Raw genomic sequence first — 15,724 nt, forward strand, 5'->3', positions numbered from 1 at the left:
AAAGCACCATATAGTTAGAACTTGGGAGGGACTTCAGAGATTATTAGAGTAACTCCCATTTTACACGCAAGGCAACTGAGTTTCACAAAAGTTAAGTGGCTTGCCTAAGGTCACCAAGGTGGCTTCAAACTGACATTTTCTCATTTCAAATCCACTGTTTTTTCCATTGAACTCACAACCTTTCAAGTTCAAAGGATTGTTTCAACTTCCCCCCTCAAAGCCCTCCAGACCCCAAGGGTTTTCCAGCCAGCTAGCTGGCTGCATTCTGCAGGCGGGGTCTACACCCAAAGAGCTTAAATGTTTCCCTACATTAGGGAGCTGGTAGTTCCCTCCCCATAGGAAAAAAGAAGCATAATAGCTAAATAGGGCACACAGAGCTGTCAAGGACCAGTGGATTTTAGCAGAGAGCAGCACTGTACATATCAAGAAGCAACTGGAGATGCCCATGGGAGAGGACAGTGAGGATGCCTCTAGCTCTACAGCCTTGTGGCACAGTTGCTGTAGCCACACAAATTTCCTAAGGGTGTACCCACCCCTGACCACATCTGTCCTCTCCATATGTTCCCTACCCCTCAAATTCCCAGTGGATGTGCCAGCTGAGTGGGGTAGTGGATAAAGCACCTGCTTGCCCTGGAAGCAGGAGGGCCTTACTTGCTATGTGATTCTAAGAAGTCACTTATCTTCAGTCTGCCTCAGTTTCTTTAAATGTAAAATGGGAATCACAGCAGCTTCTGCCTTATAAAGTTGTGAACTTCAAATGAGACAATCTCTGTTAAACTCTTAACATGGTGCTTATGAGACAACAGGTGCTTAATAAATGCCTTTTCCCTTTCTCCCTTTTCATGTTCTCTAACTTTATATGTTCCCTCCTTATTAGAGGTAATGGTAGCCTATGGGGCAGCTAGGTGGTATAGAGTGACAGCCCCAGTTACCCCCAAGTACTGGGCCCTGAGTCAGCAAGATTCATCTCCCTGGATTCATATCTGGCCTCAGATACTTCCTAGCTGGGTGACTCTAGGAAAGTCACTTAACTCTGTTTGCCTCAGTTTTCTCATCTGTAAAATGAGCTGGAGAAAGAAATGGCAAACCACTCCAGTATTTTTGCCAAGAAAACCCCAAATAGAATCATGAAGAATCAGAAATGACTGAAACTACCAAACAACAATAAAAAGATGACCTGTCGTTTTATTGTGACGGTGGAAAGGGATGGGCAGGATGAAAAGAACTTATCCAAACTCACAGAAATGGTTTAGGTCAAAAAAAGAGATATCAGAGGAGGATATTGTTTCTAGAGAGGAGCTAGTCATGGAGCCCGGTGAGGTACATTCATTTGAGGGCTTTTATGGAATATAGTTTTCAAAATATTGGCGGTCTGGCCTCTGCTGGAGTGGGGCAGGGGGTTTAATCAGCGGAGAAAGGAAGCACGCCTTGGGATGCCCCGAGAGAGCCAGGCTTCTGAAGTATTGCCTCAGAAATGTGGGAGGGAAACTCGACAGGTAAACAAATGTCTGAAAGGCGACAGCAACTTTGAGACCTTCCAAAGTGGGTCAGGGAAGGAAGGAGGCTTCCCTGGGATGTGTTCTCAGACTTTTTATCCTGGAGCAAGAGTGTGGTTCCCTTCTCAAGTAAAGGCTTATGGGAGACCAGCAGAGCCTTCACCTGCATCAGTCAGAAGTATACCTTCCCCTGTAGGAGTCACCTTCCACAAACCGGCCTGACTGGAACTGGCTGAGCATCGGACTGGCAGGTTTGGTGGTCATTTGGCCAATTTCCATCCAGCCGATCCTGAGTCTCCATTCAATCCAAAGACTTTGTTCTAACTTCATAAAGCTTCATGTGCTTTCAGTTAAACAGCTCAGTATTTCTGTTCTATCTGCCCTTTATTTTCTGTTTTCACTCAAGGGAGGAGAGGCAGGGCTGAAATCAATTACTTAAAGACACGGGCAACATTTCCCTCCAGCCTGCTCTCCAAGGGATAATATGTGGGAAAGGAACAAGCTATTTTCCTTCTCCCTGGATGAGTTGGAGTCGGGAGGTGCATTTAGGGTTAGGGTTAGAGTTCAAAGCAACCAGTATGTCCTGGACAGCTGATGGAGCTCATTGTTTTGGGCCTCATCGGCAGAGGGAAATAATGGGGGGAAACACAAAGGAGTGAACAAAAAGGGACAAGGACTTCCTGTGAACCCTTCATCCCTTCTGCCCTATATGAGCAAAGACTAGGACTTGAAGGGAGAGAGATGCTGATGAATTCAATTCAACTTATTAATATTGTAATATTATTAATCACTAAGTCAATATTAAGTGCTTACTAAATACCGGGCGCCATGCTAAGAACATATTAATAATAATGTTATGATTGTGATGACAAATCAATAAATGAGTGAAGATTTATACAAGATCTCCTTCCTATGTGCCAGCCAGTGTGTTGTGTGTGGTGGGGGGGATAAGAGAAGCCACCTGGAGAGAGTAGAGTAGAATAATAGTGATGATAGTTATAATTTAAATAATAAAGTTATAATTTTTAATTTATAATTTTTATAATTGAAATAAATTTTAAGGTTTGGAAAATGCTTTATATACATATATGTACATAATATTTTCATTTGATCTTCACAAGAATACTGGAAGTTAGATGCTGTTATCCTCATTTTACAGATGAAGAAACTGAGACCAAGTTAAATGATTTGACCGGGGTCTCACATCTAGCAAATGTCTGAGACAGGATTTGAATTCAGATTTTCCTGACTCCAAGTCCAAGAATGTGTGAAGTTTTTTATAAGAATGATGAGTAGAGCGAGGATCCATGTGGACTGGTGTAATAAAGTTCCCTGCAGGAGGGGGAGGATTTGATTTACCTTGGGTAGCTAGAGAGCAGGAGAATAAGAATGGAGAGGAGGTCATTGGACTTGATGATTCAACCATGGTGAGGGGCAGTTTTGGGGCTGAGTGAAACTCGGCTCTACTGCTGATTCCCCATCTGACATGGGGCAAATCATCCCCCTCTCTCGGCTTCTTTTTCTCTCTTCTAAAAAGCATGATTTCTGAGGATCCCTTGAATTTGGAGAATCAGTGATGTCAGAAGTCAGTTTCAACAACATTGTGCTGACAGAGTTGGGAAAAGAGAAGTTCTGAGAAGAATTCAAGTGCTAAGGTTGCTCACCTTCACTAACTATAACCAAGGTTATGGGTTTGAGCACCTTGGCCCAAAGGGGACCTGCCCTCCCATCTCTAGCATCCTTTAGCACCCATAGATTGGGTCTGGCTTCTTAGCAGCTAAGACTGGGCCAGCCAGACTCATGAGCCCAGGTGCATCTGCTTGGATTATTTTAAGCTCTAGGGGAGCAATCAGGGGAAATAAACTGTCACTTCTCAAGCCTGATCAGTGACAGCCATTCTGAAGGGGGAAAATAGCTTTCCAATCAGTCCAAATCAGCCTTCCTTTTCCTTTCTCTCCCCTCCCTATTTGTGCTCCCCCTTTGCCTTTCTCCTTCCCCTTTCTGATTTCCTATTCTTTCTGTCCCTTTCTATTCTTTTTTCCTTTCTCTCTTCCATTTCTTTTTCTTCCTCTTTCTCCTCCTAATGATTTTATAGTGTTGATTTCTTGCATTTTGTCCTCTACAGAAGGCAATGTGCTAAAAGTGCACTGAATTAAAAATCAAACAGGCGTTTGAATCCACTCCCCTGCCAGAGGACTCTTAGAGCCTTTTAAATCGGAAACACTCTGGTTTTTGGCATTCTGAGTCAACACTCTGAAAACCCAACCCTAACTGTGGCTCTGAGTTCCAATGTCTTCTTCCCAACTGGGGGCTCTTTGAGGATAAAGACTGAAACTTCGTCATTCAAGGAAACCACACCTGGAATATTGTATTCGGTTTTGGGGACCACTAGTTTTTTTGGGAGGGGAGGAAGTAGAAATAACACAGATAAGCTGGAGAACATGCCGAAGAAAGTGACAAGGAAAATGAAGGGATTGGTGACTGCCATAGACCATTGTGTGAGAAGGAATTATGGGAATCACGTGGGAAAGGGATTCAGCTCATTTTGATTGACTCCAAAGGTCAGAACAAGGAGCAATGGGTAGAAGTTATGGAGAGGAAGGTATCGATTCACTGTAACCTTGTGCTGTTATTGGATGGTTTCAAACAAACTTGTTGGGATGTCTGCAGGATTCATATACCTTTAGCCCTCTGGGACTTTCTTATCAGACTAGGAGCTTCCAAAATCATGTACTCAGAACACAGGAGGATGGAGAAGAAGCCCACTTTTTGGGGACTCTCTTACCTGAGTCTCCGAGAGGTTCAGCTGTCGGGCCAGCTCAGTGCGTTCTCTCCCCACCACGTACTGACACCTCTGGAACTCCATCTCCAAACGGTACAGCTGCTCAGCTGTGAAGGATGTCCTCGTCCTCTTTGGTCGATCCAGGTCGAGACCTTTGGGAAGCACAATTTCCCGGATGGTCCCCTTGGCATCTGCAGGAGGCATGAAGGAAGACAGGTTAATTGGGTGACAGGTGTGTCTGGAGACCGTTTGATTTCATGGATAGGAACCAAAAGTAGAAAGTCTAGGACCAGGGTGGAAGGATGCTTGAGATGGGAGTCAAAATGACAAGGAGGAGACTGAAGCTCTCAGGAGGGGAATTCCCAACATGTTCATCATGGGGCAAATATCTGGAAGAAGAACTCTCAGGGAGAGTGCCAGCAGAGGATGAATGGCCACTTTGTGAGAGATATCTCCTGGTACTTGAGTGTACATTTGGAGTCTGTATTAACTTTCTAATATGTAAGATGTTGGATTAAAAGACTTCAAAGATGCCTTCTAGCTCTAAACATGAGGTCTCATGAGGCCAGGATGCTGAAGAATAATCCTGGTTGATCTGGAGGATTGGCCCAATGCAGAGCTAGAAGCAGAGATTGTGACTCCTGGCTCAAGGGGTGGGATTGGCCTGTTTGAGGCTGCTGCAAAGAAAGGCTAAGTACCATTGTTTCCATGACAGAGGAATGCCCTCTCAATTTTATGCCCTTTAAAGCTGACAAAGCTCTCTTCTCTCCACCCTGGTTATTACCCTCTTACTGGATAAACTTTAAATTCCTGCTCAAGTATAAATTTCTACATGATTAGCGGTTCTATCACCATAATATTGCTAGAGGATGAGGTTAGTGATATAGTTGAGAAGCTTCATACTCCATTCTAATTAAAAGGAAAAAAATTATATAAGGATTGCCAAGCAAATATTCATACCACTTTGTCATGGGATCTCTCTCCCTACAATTCCCATACTTTGTGGGGTTGGACCAGAAGGAAGGAGGTAATCAGGACTAAGAGTTGGTACTTTAATTTTGTTAAACAGCACTAGTAGCAGTAACAAGACAAAAACAAGGGAGAAAAACCCCCAGGCTATTCCAGAATGACAATTTCTTTGGCAGGAAATACATGGATTTTAGAGTTTAAAGAGTTGGGTTTGAATCCTATCTGACCCTTAACTACCTAGATGATTTTGTACAAATCTCTTAATGTCTATGAGTCTCAGTTTCCTCATCTGAAAAATAATGAGGTTGAACTAGAAGACCTCTAAGCTCCCTTTTTGGCCCTTCCTTTCTTGGCTGGTAAACTTTGTGTATCTGTATTTCAGCAAGAAATTTACCAACCATAAATACATAAGAGCATTTCAATTTTCTAAGGCACTTGGCTCCAGTCAACACTCTGGGCAATCATGCACCTACCATTAATGTTCCTTCTTTCTTATGATTATGTATGGTCCATTTTACAGATGAAGACACTGAGGTTTAGAGAACTTAAATTACTTACCAAAAGTCCTACATCTTAGAAGGGACAAAGATGGGCTACAAACCCAGGTGTTCTAAGTCCAAGGACAATGCTCTTTCCAACACACATAGCCCAGAGTCTCTCTTCCAAGGATCTTTTGGACAAAATGTTTTTGAGTATAGATAGAACAGATTAAGTAGATTCATAGTAGGTTAACTGACTGCTCTAATTCAACTCAATTCATATCATAAATCTAAAGGTAGAAGACATTTCCAAAGCCTTTTAGTCCAACTCCCTCATTTTACAGATGAAGAAATTTGAGACCCAGGTGTATTAAGTGAACTTGTTCAAGGTCATATAAGCAGTGAGCCTTAAATTTGAATCCAGATCCTCTTTTTGAGTTCATATTTTTCACTATGCCAAAAAGACTCTCAATTCAATGAGATTTAATGGATATTGTGAGCTTTCAACCATACTCAACACTGCTAACCTCTGGGAATTTAGAGATGAAAAATTATACACTTCCTTCCCTCAAGATTACACTCTAAGAGGGAGGAGATGCCTAAAAAATTATGGAATCATTATGGAATCATTTGCCAACCACTAAATGGAGAAGGGGGGTAGTATGGTAAGGAAGGAAGATGGTCTCAAGATACATGCCCCAGACTTTACCCTCAGCCTATTTCTCTTAACGTGTTTATAAATTACTTAGATGATCACATAGAAAGCGTGTCTGTTGAATTTTCATGTTAGAGAAAGCTAGGAAAAATAGCTAATTAGGTGACCAAATTCAAATTTTAAAAGATTCTTTAAAATATCAGAGTTAAAAAACCCTTAGGAAATCATCTAATTGGACAATTCCCTTCTAGGACTAATGATGCATATGACATATCTCTTCACCGAGAGGTAAATGGAGTCAAGATGGAGAATGAACATTTTAAAACATAATTGAATGTTTTGCTTGAAAATGCATATGTGCTAGGATACTGTTTTTCTTTATCCCAATGGATGTGGGGAAGGAAAGACAGAAGGGAGAAAACATTGCTAAGTGAAAAAAAAATTCAACCTTAAATTAAAATGAACTATTATAATATATACATTTAAATAAAACACAGATTTCCTATATAAAATATTTGTAGCATCTTTTATGATAGCAAAGAACTGGATATATAGATGCCCAGTGGTCGGGGAATGATTGAGCAGATTTAGTATATGGATGTAATGAAAACTGTTGTATCACAAGAAATGATGAATAGGAGACATTTAGAGAAATGTGGGACTTCACAAATGCAAGGCATAGCACAAAATAAGTTGAATTAGGGGACAACTTACACAATGACCATAATAACGTAAAGGAAAATCTGTCAGGTACTGTGAGGTATTTAACAGATATTATTTTATTTGATCTTAACAATAACCAGTCAATCAATAAACATTAACTAAGTGCGAATTATGTGCAGGCACTGAGCTAAGCATTGTGAGCAAGGACTGTTATGATCCCTATTTTACAGTTGAGGAAACTGAGGCAAAAGGAGATTAAGTGATTTGTCCAGGATCAATAACTACTAAGAGGCTAAGGCTGCCTTTGAACTGAGATCTTCTTGACTTCAGGCTCAGTACTCTTCACTTTGAAACCTGTAATTGGAAAGTGATAGCTATGTAAAAGGGGGGGGGGCATCAATAGCACCTTGAAAAAATAAATCTAACCCATCGCCCTCACTTTGAAGGGGGAGGAAGTGAGGAAACAATGGCCATTGGGCTAGGTGATCTCCAAGGCTCTCCATATGTGTGGCTGTTTGATTCTAAAACATGAACCTACTGAGTTCTAGGTCTCTTCCTTCAAGACTACAGAGCTTCTTGATGATTCTTTGTAACTCCAAGCTCGGTTGGTCCCCGGGTTCATTATGACATATAGAACTGGAAAGGACCTGAAAGGTCGTCTGGTCTAATTACAGATAAGGAAACTGAGGAATTAGGGGTTGGGTGACTTATCCTATATCACGTAGTGGTAGAATCTGTACTTGAACTCAGATCCTTTAACTTCCAGTTCAAAGGCTTCCAACGGAGATTAGCAATTCCATTTACAGCGTCTGTATCTTGCACGAACTTAATTCTTTGCTTGTGGGTTCCCCTAGTAGATGGTGAGCTCCCTGGGGGCAGGAAGCATCTTTCTGCCCTTTTTTGGCATAACACCGGGCATGGAGTAAGTGCTTAATAAATGTTGGAAAACTGACATTTCCGTGGACATCCCACTTAGTTTGGGGGCAAGATTTGTTGCAAAGACAAGTGGATTTCTTCCTTCCTTCTTTTTTCTTTTTTCTTTTTTCTTCCTTCTTTTTCTTTCTTTTTTCTTCCTTCTTTCCTCCTTCCCTCCCTTCCTTCTTTCTTCCTTCCTCCCTCCCTTCCTCCTTTCTTTTCTTCCTCCTCCCTTCCTCCTTCCCTTCCTTCCTCCCTCTCTCTCTTTATCCTTCCTCCCTCCCTCCCTTTCACTCTCTCTCTTTCTTCTTTCTTTCATCAGGGCTGACTCTGCGTCTTTGCAGCAATGAGATTCTGACAAGCGCAGACTTCCCCTTACTGCGATTAGTTTTGTCTCGTGATTTGCTGGGAGGATTAGCAGCTGGTGTAGACTCAGAACACTGACTCGTGAGGCCGAAAAGTCAGGGCGATTCCTCCCTCCCCCAAAGCGACCTTCCCACATTTTAGGCCTACATTTTAGGGCCCCCCGAATGGCTGCAGTCTGCTCCGTGAGGGGATGGAAGGGAGGGCAAGGAGAAAGGGGGAGCGGGGACGTAAGGTAAAGGGGAATTGAGAGGAGTAAGGAATAAGGGGAGCACCGTGCCGGCAAACGGGAAAGGGGAAGGTGAGGGATTTTCTGCCCCCCAAGGAACTCCTTACTGGGGGAGCAGGGAAGGAGGGAGATCCAATCGTAGAGCCCAGGGCTCTGAGTTCTGGCGGAGAAGCGATTTCAGGGTGAGGGACTTTCGCCCCCAAACGCGGACGACTCCCGGTTGCGTCTGGAGCCGCTGAAATTAGGGAGCTGTTCTAGTTCTTGCGTCCTCTCTCCTCCAGTCGACGCCTCGAAATCTCCTTTCGGAACCATTTTTCCCTAGAAGGGAGAAGGGAGACCCGGACACTTCCGCAGCCCGAGCCCGAGCCGGAGCCCGGGTATCACCTCCTCGCGCCGTTCTGATTGGGCCCCGCGGTCACTTGCTTCCGAGCGAGGAATGGAGTTCGATGAAGACGGCCTGGAGCTCCCCGGGGAGCCCTCACCAACTGTGCGTTAGATGTAGCGCGGAAAGGGGGCCCCACGCCGGCCACGCAGCAACGCCCGCCATTTCTCTGGGCCTCAGTCCGGATCTATGTAGCACCCGTGGGGGAAACGGCCTTCGCGAGGGCCCAATAGCGCCTCGTCTGCAATGTATAGTTCTGCTTGCCTGGAGAAACCGAGTTAAAGTGACTTATCCAGCGGGTCAGAAGCCGCGCCCGAACCCAAGGCTTCCGGAGCCCAGGTCCTCTGTGAAACAGGCTGCCTCGGGTTTTCGCCTTTCGCTACAGTCATAAAAATCAGGAGCATTTCATTGGGAGTCCGTGTCTACACCCATCTCTCAGTCGCTGTTTGTCTCTGTCTCTCTCTTTCTCTCTGTCTCTTTCTTTCCCTTTGTTTCTCTCTCTTCGTTCTCTATCTCCCTCTCCGCCATCCCGAAGAACTCTTTATTGGAGGAGCAGAGAAAGAGGGCGATCCAATCGTAAAGCCCAGGGTTCTGAGCCCTGGTGGAGAAGCGGTTTCAGGGTGAGGGACTTTCTGTCTGTCTCTTCGCCTCTGTCTTTCTACGATACACATATACAGTTAACTTTTTTCTTTTATAAAGGGATATTTATTGAGAAGATAAAAGATTATTGAGAAGCTATAATAAGATATAACACAAACATTCCAAGATGTCTCCCAGAAAACTGGGGGTACACTCTTCCCTTATATTACATGCCTCCTTGGTGAAGTGGCTTTCAAATAAAGCAGTTTTTACAAAACATTTACCCTACCGATTTTACTTCTGATCGGAATAACCATTAACATCTCAAACTCTTGTATGACTTAATATTTTGGCTGCAGAATCAATCCACAAAAAAGAAAAAGGTAACTTTTAAAATATAATTGATTTTTTTTGGTAACTATAAGGGGTTCATAGGATTCCTCTGGATCGGTGACTCATGAGGTCTCTGTACCTCTGATTGGGTATCTCTGTTTCTCTGTTTGTCTCTAGTTGTCCTCTGTCCTCCTGTCTCTCATTAGAGTGCTTAAAATTCCAAATCTGCTTATTTGTTTGCTTTTCTGCTCCAACACTATGTCTTTCATAAGAGCTTTCTATGCTACCCATATTCAAATGTGTCTGTTTTATAGCAGAATGAAGAATTCTGACCTTGGAGCTTAGGGCCCTTCGGACCCTCAACCTCTGTCTGCATTCACTGCCAGATAAAATGACTTTTGCTTGCTTTTTCCTAAGAGGAGAGTTGCCTGTGGATACCTTTGGTTACATCTTCTTTCTTTGATAAATGGAATTTTATTGGATTTTCAACTTTTTTGTAATAAATTAATAGAAGCTAAAATAGTGATGATGCTGATGATAATTAACAATGAGAGGAAATGAAACATAATGGAAAAGAGCAGTTAGGAGGTTGAGTTTCAGCTTCAGCTTCCAATCCTGCCTCTGACATGAACTAACTGAAAGTCTGGGAGGGTCTCTGAGGTTCTCAGTGTCTGCAGGCAACTCTATGAATCCTGAGAATAAGGGTAGTGGCCTGCCTGCATCTGTGGAGGGAGTTTCTGCAATAAGAGATCCCAAATTCACAAGATCATCAAGATCACAAGTTCAGACTCAGCCACTCCCATTGCAAAAAGGTAGGGGGAAATCTGTATTTAAGGCACGTGCCCATATCCTGGAGTATATCTACCATATAATTAATAAGAAGATAATTACACACCACATACATACATATAAACACCTATATTTGACTCTAGAGGTGCTAGGAGAGAATAAGATCTAGGTCCGTAACTCATTGCGCTTCACCATGGATCCTCCTCCATGGTGGAGACATTATGGGAGGACATAGACAACAGTCAAGATGAGACCAAGAACCGGCTGCTTTCTGTCTCAAATCAATGAGATCAAGTATCCATTTGTATAAGAGCTTCAGTTAAATATAAACTCCTCGAGAGGAGGGACGATCTATATATTCCAGAGTCCACACAGTTCTAGTTATAAACAAGGGCTTAATCAATGCTTGTTAATGGATTGCTAATTGACTCATCAATTATTACATTTTTTCAAATCTTCAAGAAGGATCCCAGCTTTTGTCCTCATGGGTCCTCCCTGGCACAGTTTATACAGCACATATACTAGTATATGAGTATACTTTTGCCTTCCAGAGTGGCAATGACCCTGCCCTCATCCCCACCCCTTCCCCAAATCCATCAGCCTGCCCTCAACCTGGGAAGAGCCTCTCCACCCTCAGTTGGATGGCCCTGAGACAACAGATGCACAACCCATGATGCCCTCCGGTGCTAAGCCCTTTCAGCTTTCCAGTCAGAGACTGGGCTCCCCGGTGCAGCCAATCCACAATCCAAGCTCACCTCCATCAAAGCAAAATAAAAGAGAAGAAAGTGGACTGGTGGGAAGGAGAAATTGTGGCTCGGCGGATAGAGGTCGGGCCTCAGAATCAGTAAGTTATTATCGTTCCATTGCATCTCTCTCTTCCAGACTCCTTTTGAGATTTTCTTGGCAAAGATCCTGGACTGGTTTGCCATTTTCTTCTTCAGTTCATTTTAGAGATGAGGAAACTGAGGCAAACAGAATGAAGTGACTTGTCCAGGGTCACACAGCTAGTGAGTATATGAGACCAGATTTCAATTCAGGTCTTCTGGATTCCTGGTCTATGCTCTATCCACTTTGCACTACCCCCAGTAAAAGAGACGGGTTCAAATCTTGGTCCTGACAATGTGGCCTTCATCAGGGCACAGGAAATTTACCTGTCTTTAGCTTCACCACAGATCTAGGGCTGGAAGGGTCTTCTAGTCCAGATGAAGAAACGAGGCCCAGGGCAATGAAACTATTTGGCCCGTGTCACATGGGTTGTGCATTTGGGAAAATAATTTATTTGCTAAGTGTGACAATAAATACATATTTGTACAAGTTACATATGCAAAAGTGTGTATATAGATAGAATATAGAGAATTATTTAGCCTGTGTAACATAGGTATACTTGACTATATTCTACTATGTTCTGGATGTGTTGTTATTTCTGGATTGTAAAAGTATCATACCCAGGAGGCCTGGATCCCCAGCTTTCTGGAGACACAAGAGTATTTGGCAATGGCTGCCCACTGCCTTTGACAGAAGGATTTCTCCTTGCTGCCCCATGCTCCTGAAGCAGGGGAGTCCACCAGAGTCCTTGAAGAAGCAAATTTTGGGGAAGCTCAAAGGGCAACTCTCAGTGATATAGAGACTTTGGCCGTGATGTGCTGTATAAGAAAAGTATCACTGAGGACATTTGTGACTGGAGAGAAAGACAGTAATCCTGGGGGCCCAACAGGATGTGGAATGGGCGGCAAGGGGCAGTGATCCCGGAATATTTAGCACAAAATAAAAGAAAGGGCTTGGGATGGGGGCTGGAATCTCTGTCGAAGATTGTTTGAAGGCCCTGGGCGGAGCAGTAAGAGCTGGCCCGCTCCAAGGAGGGTCCAAGGAGATAAGAATAGGGCTCGGGATGCTGTCTCTCCATAGAGAGACTGGGAGACTTCTCCCAGTCTTTCCGACCCCTTTATGATCGCTGCTTTAAGGTGAGACAGCTGAGTCTCTGAAGGTGACAAGGGTCCCGCTATTTAGGTTAGTTACAGATTGCCAGTTTGGTAGTCAGCATCCTGATTTTCCACTCTCCAGGGTGGTCCGAGGATCCTGGGTACAGCAGGCCTCCGAGAGGCCCCTCTCGGAGTCAATGGCTTCTAGAGACTTGACTGGGAAAGGATGAGGCGGCAATGACCGTCCCACGAAGTGTGGGCACCCGCTTAGAGAGAACAGCGTCTAGGCCGTGTGGATGGATGGGCTGTGGCCAGGTGGATCAGCTGGTCGTTACAGAAGCCTCACGAGCCCAGCAGCCAGCGGGGGAGCCCACTGGGACAGCGGGGGAATCCACCAGAACGGGGGAGCCCACCAGGACAACGGGGGAGTCCACCAGAACGGGGGAGCCCACCAGGACAACGGGGGAGTCCACCAGAACGGGGGAGCCCACCAGGACAGCGGGGGAGCCCACTGGGACAGCGGGGGAGTCCACCAGAATGGGGGAGCCCACCAGGACAGCGGGGGAGTCCACCAGAATGGCCGGGGAGCCACCAGGACAGGGGGAGTCCACCAGAACGGGGGAGCCCACCAGGACAGCGGGGGAGCCACCAGAACAGCGGGGGAGTCCACCAGAACGGGGGAGACCAGAACTGCCTCACGCAGTCCCGGCCCAGCGTGCGGGCAGCTCCCTGGCCCATCTCCTTTGGCCTGGCACATTAGCCGGCTGTGCCAGCTCGACTCCCCCTCCCGCCGCCGCAGCGGGCGCCGCCGTTTCCATACCTGTCAAAAGGCTCAGTAAACATGTTTCCCGCTCCGGAGACAGCGTGTCATTATTCCGCGCGTGAGCCTGGCATTATCCGCCCCGCCCGCGCCGCCCCTCCCCGCCAGTCTCCGCAGCGCCAGGGAGCGGGAGGAGCGGGGCGGGCGCAGGCCTAGCCGGGGCCTGCAGCCGGGGGAAGCCGGGGCGGGCCGCGAGCCGCGGCCGCTGCGGCCGCACGTCCCCCAGGGCTGTCTCACAGACTACGCGGGGGCTTGTTATCGGCTATAGTACACAGCCACGAGGCACGGGTGATATAGGCCGAGACACGCGTGTGCCTCTGGGAGTGGGAGGGGGTCTACGCGGGCGTGGATGCTGGAAATGTTTGTGTGCGTGGCCGTGTGAATCGTGCGTGTTTGTGGACGATGTGTGCGAGCAGGGTGTACGCGGCGTGTGCTTTGGTGATCCGAGATTAGTGCAAACGTGCGTGCGGGCGCTTGGCGAGTGTAAGCGCGAGCTTAATATGCGTTATGCAAGCGGGTGCTTGTGTGACACGTGAGCGGAGTGTGTTTGTGTGTATTTGTGTGTCTATCGGGAAATCGAGAGGCTGCGGGAGAGGAGACACTGCCCAGCGACGTCGGATTATTCCGGAAGCTCCCGACAGAGAACTGGGACCACGTTTGTCCCGGCTGCAGGAGGGACTCCGGGAGGATGCGCCTACCGAGAGAGGGACGCAGGAAGCAGCCCGAGTCTCAGGAGCAGGAACCGCCACTCTGTCTTTAGGGCCGCTTTAGAGGCTGGAAAGGGGTGGGGGGAGGGAGGGCGAGGACATGGAGTAGGATTCTGTTAAAACAAAATCAGGGCGCACCCACATCCAGCCCCCCTCACCCCACTCCCACCCCCACCCCGCCCCACGCGCATTCACAGCCACAGAGAGACGGCTTAAAAAGCAGGAAACAAAGAACGAGGCCAAAAGAGACACGGAGCTGAAGGTCGGTAGTCGGAGGCTCGGGTTCTTAGAGACGCTTTGACGTCAACAAATATGACCCGATATCCGCAGGCTGCCCGGCAGCTGCGTCGGATCCAAGCCAAAGCAAATAAACACTCCGCCCTCCCCCTCCCAAATAACAACAAGGGAAAACAAAAGCTAAAAATCGGGCCTGCGATGAATGGGGTTGGGGAGGGATCCCTTTGTGTGGGACGGAAGCCTGGATGAGGGACGTGGAAGCGTCTCACGTGTGTTCGGGGCGTGGAAGGGAAGGTGCTCTGGGTCTGCCCGCTTTGTGTACTTGCGTCCAGGTTATGAGAGGACGTTCGCGGGTCGTGAGCGCCTTTGGAGCTCGGTGCGAGATTCTCTGTGCTCGAGCCCGGATGTGTATGCTGAGGGCCCGCACGCCTGTTCACATGGGTCTCTGCCGGTGTTTAGACGCGTCTGTGTTTATGGAGAGAAAGCTATTCTGGGCGGGCTGTCTGCATCCGTGTCTGTCCCGTTAGCCTGCGTGGGAGGATGCGTTTGATTGCGGCTGCGAGAATCCCCCAGGGTGTTTGGGAAGGCGATGATTTCCTGAGGGAGTGTGGGACATGATGCGGCCCCTATCTCTACCCAAATAGACGTTCTGCTTGCTTGGTCCCCGGCCCCGAGGACACTGGGGGCTCCAGTAACCAAAAGCTTAGCCCTCAATGGCTTGGAGGCTTTTTTCTCTCCCAGTTACCTCCCGGAAGGCTTCTGGGATGATGATGATTATCGTTCTCAGGATCATGATCACCATCCTAAAAAGGAACAAACTTCTCTAATTTTCCCTCTCGAGACCAGTGAGGGAAATCTAAGGCTCAAATCCCTACCTATTATCTCCAGATGTCAAAGCCAGGGGGCGGGAGCTCAGGGAAGAGTGGCCATTATGCCAACTTTAGGAGATGCTGGGCTACCCCGAGGCTGTAGGGGCTGAGGGAGTGGAGGCAGATTTGGGGGCTAGAAGAGCTGTTTTTTTCGGACACAGAAAAGAGACTGATCATTATTGCTCGTCAGTAGCCTCCCTCTCAAAGTCCTCACTCTTTACTCAGCGGCAGGACTTTCTCTGAAGACTTTCCCTTCCAACCTCTGAACCTTTCCGGTAAATTAAAGGAAAAAAAAAAATCCAGGCTCCAGGCAGCTTGGGGGAAGGCCGGCAACAAAGGATTGGCTGTGGATTTAGGGTCATTTAACAATAAACAAATCTTCCTCCTCCATCCTTTCCCTGGAAAGGAGTGTGATGTGCGGGTCTGATGGGGATCTGTGAGATTTGTGACTCGTAGGCGAGAGTCCGTGTAACTAAGTACTGCGTGTATATGGCGAGATGCGGGTGATGTGCATGTGTGTGTTGTCCCTGCGGGTGCA

General features: G+C 46.6%; 1 protein-coding gene across 1 annotated transcript in view; it reads right to left on the minus strand.

Moving 5' to 3' along the window:
• VAX2 (ventral anterior homeobox 2) overlaps positions 1-15,724 on the minus strand; it is a 29,893-nt gene that overhangs the window by 5,103 nt on the left and 9,066 nt on the right. Inside the window, exon 2 of the mRNA XM_051974319.1 lies at positions 4,282-4,469. Coding sequence (XP_051830279.1) covers positions 4,282-4,469 — 188 coding nt within the window. The remainder of the gene's footprint in view (positions 1-4,281; positions 4,470-15,724) is intronic.

The sequence above is a fragment of the Antechinus flavipes genome, chromosome 2 (assembly GCF_016432865.1).
Source record: "Antechinus flavipes isolate AdamAnt ecotype Samford, QLD, Australia chromosome 2, AdamAnt_v2, whole genome shotgun sequence".
Lineage (NCBI taxonomy): Eukaryota > Metazoa > Chordata > Mammalia > Dasyuromorphia > Dasyuridae > Antechinus > Antechinus flavipes.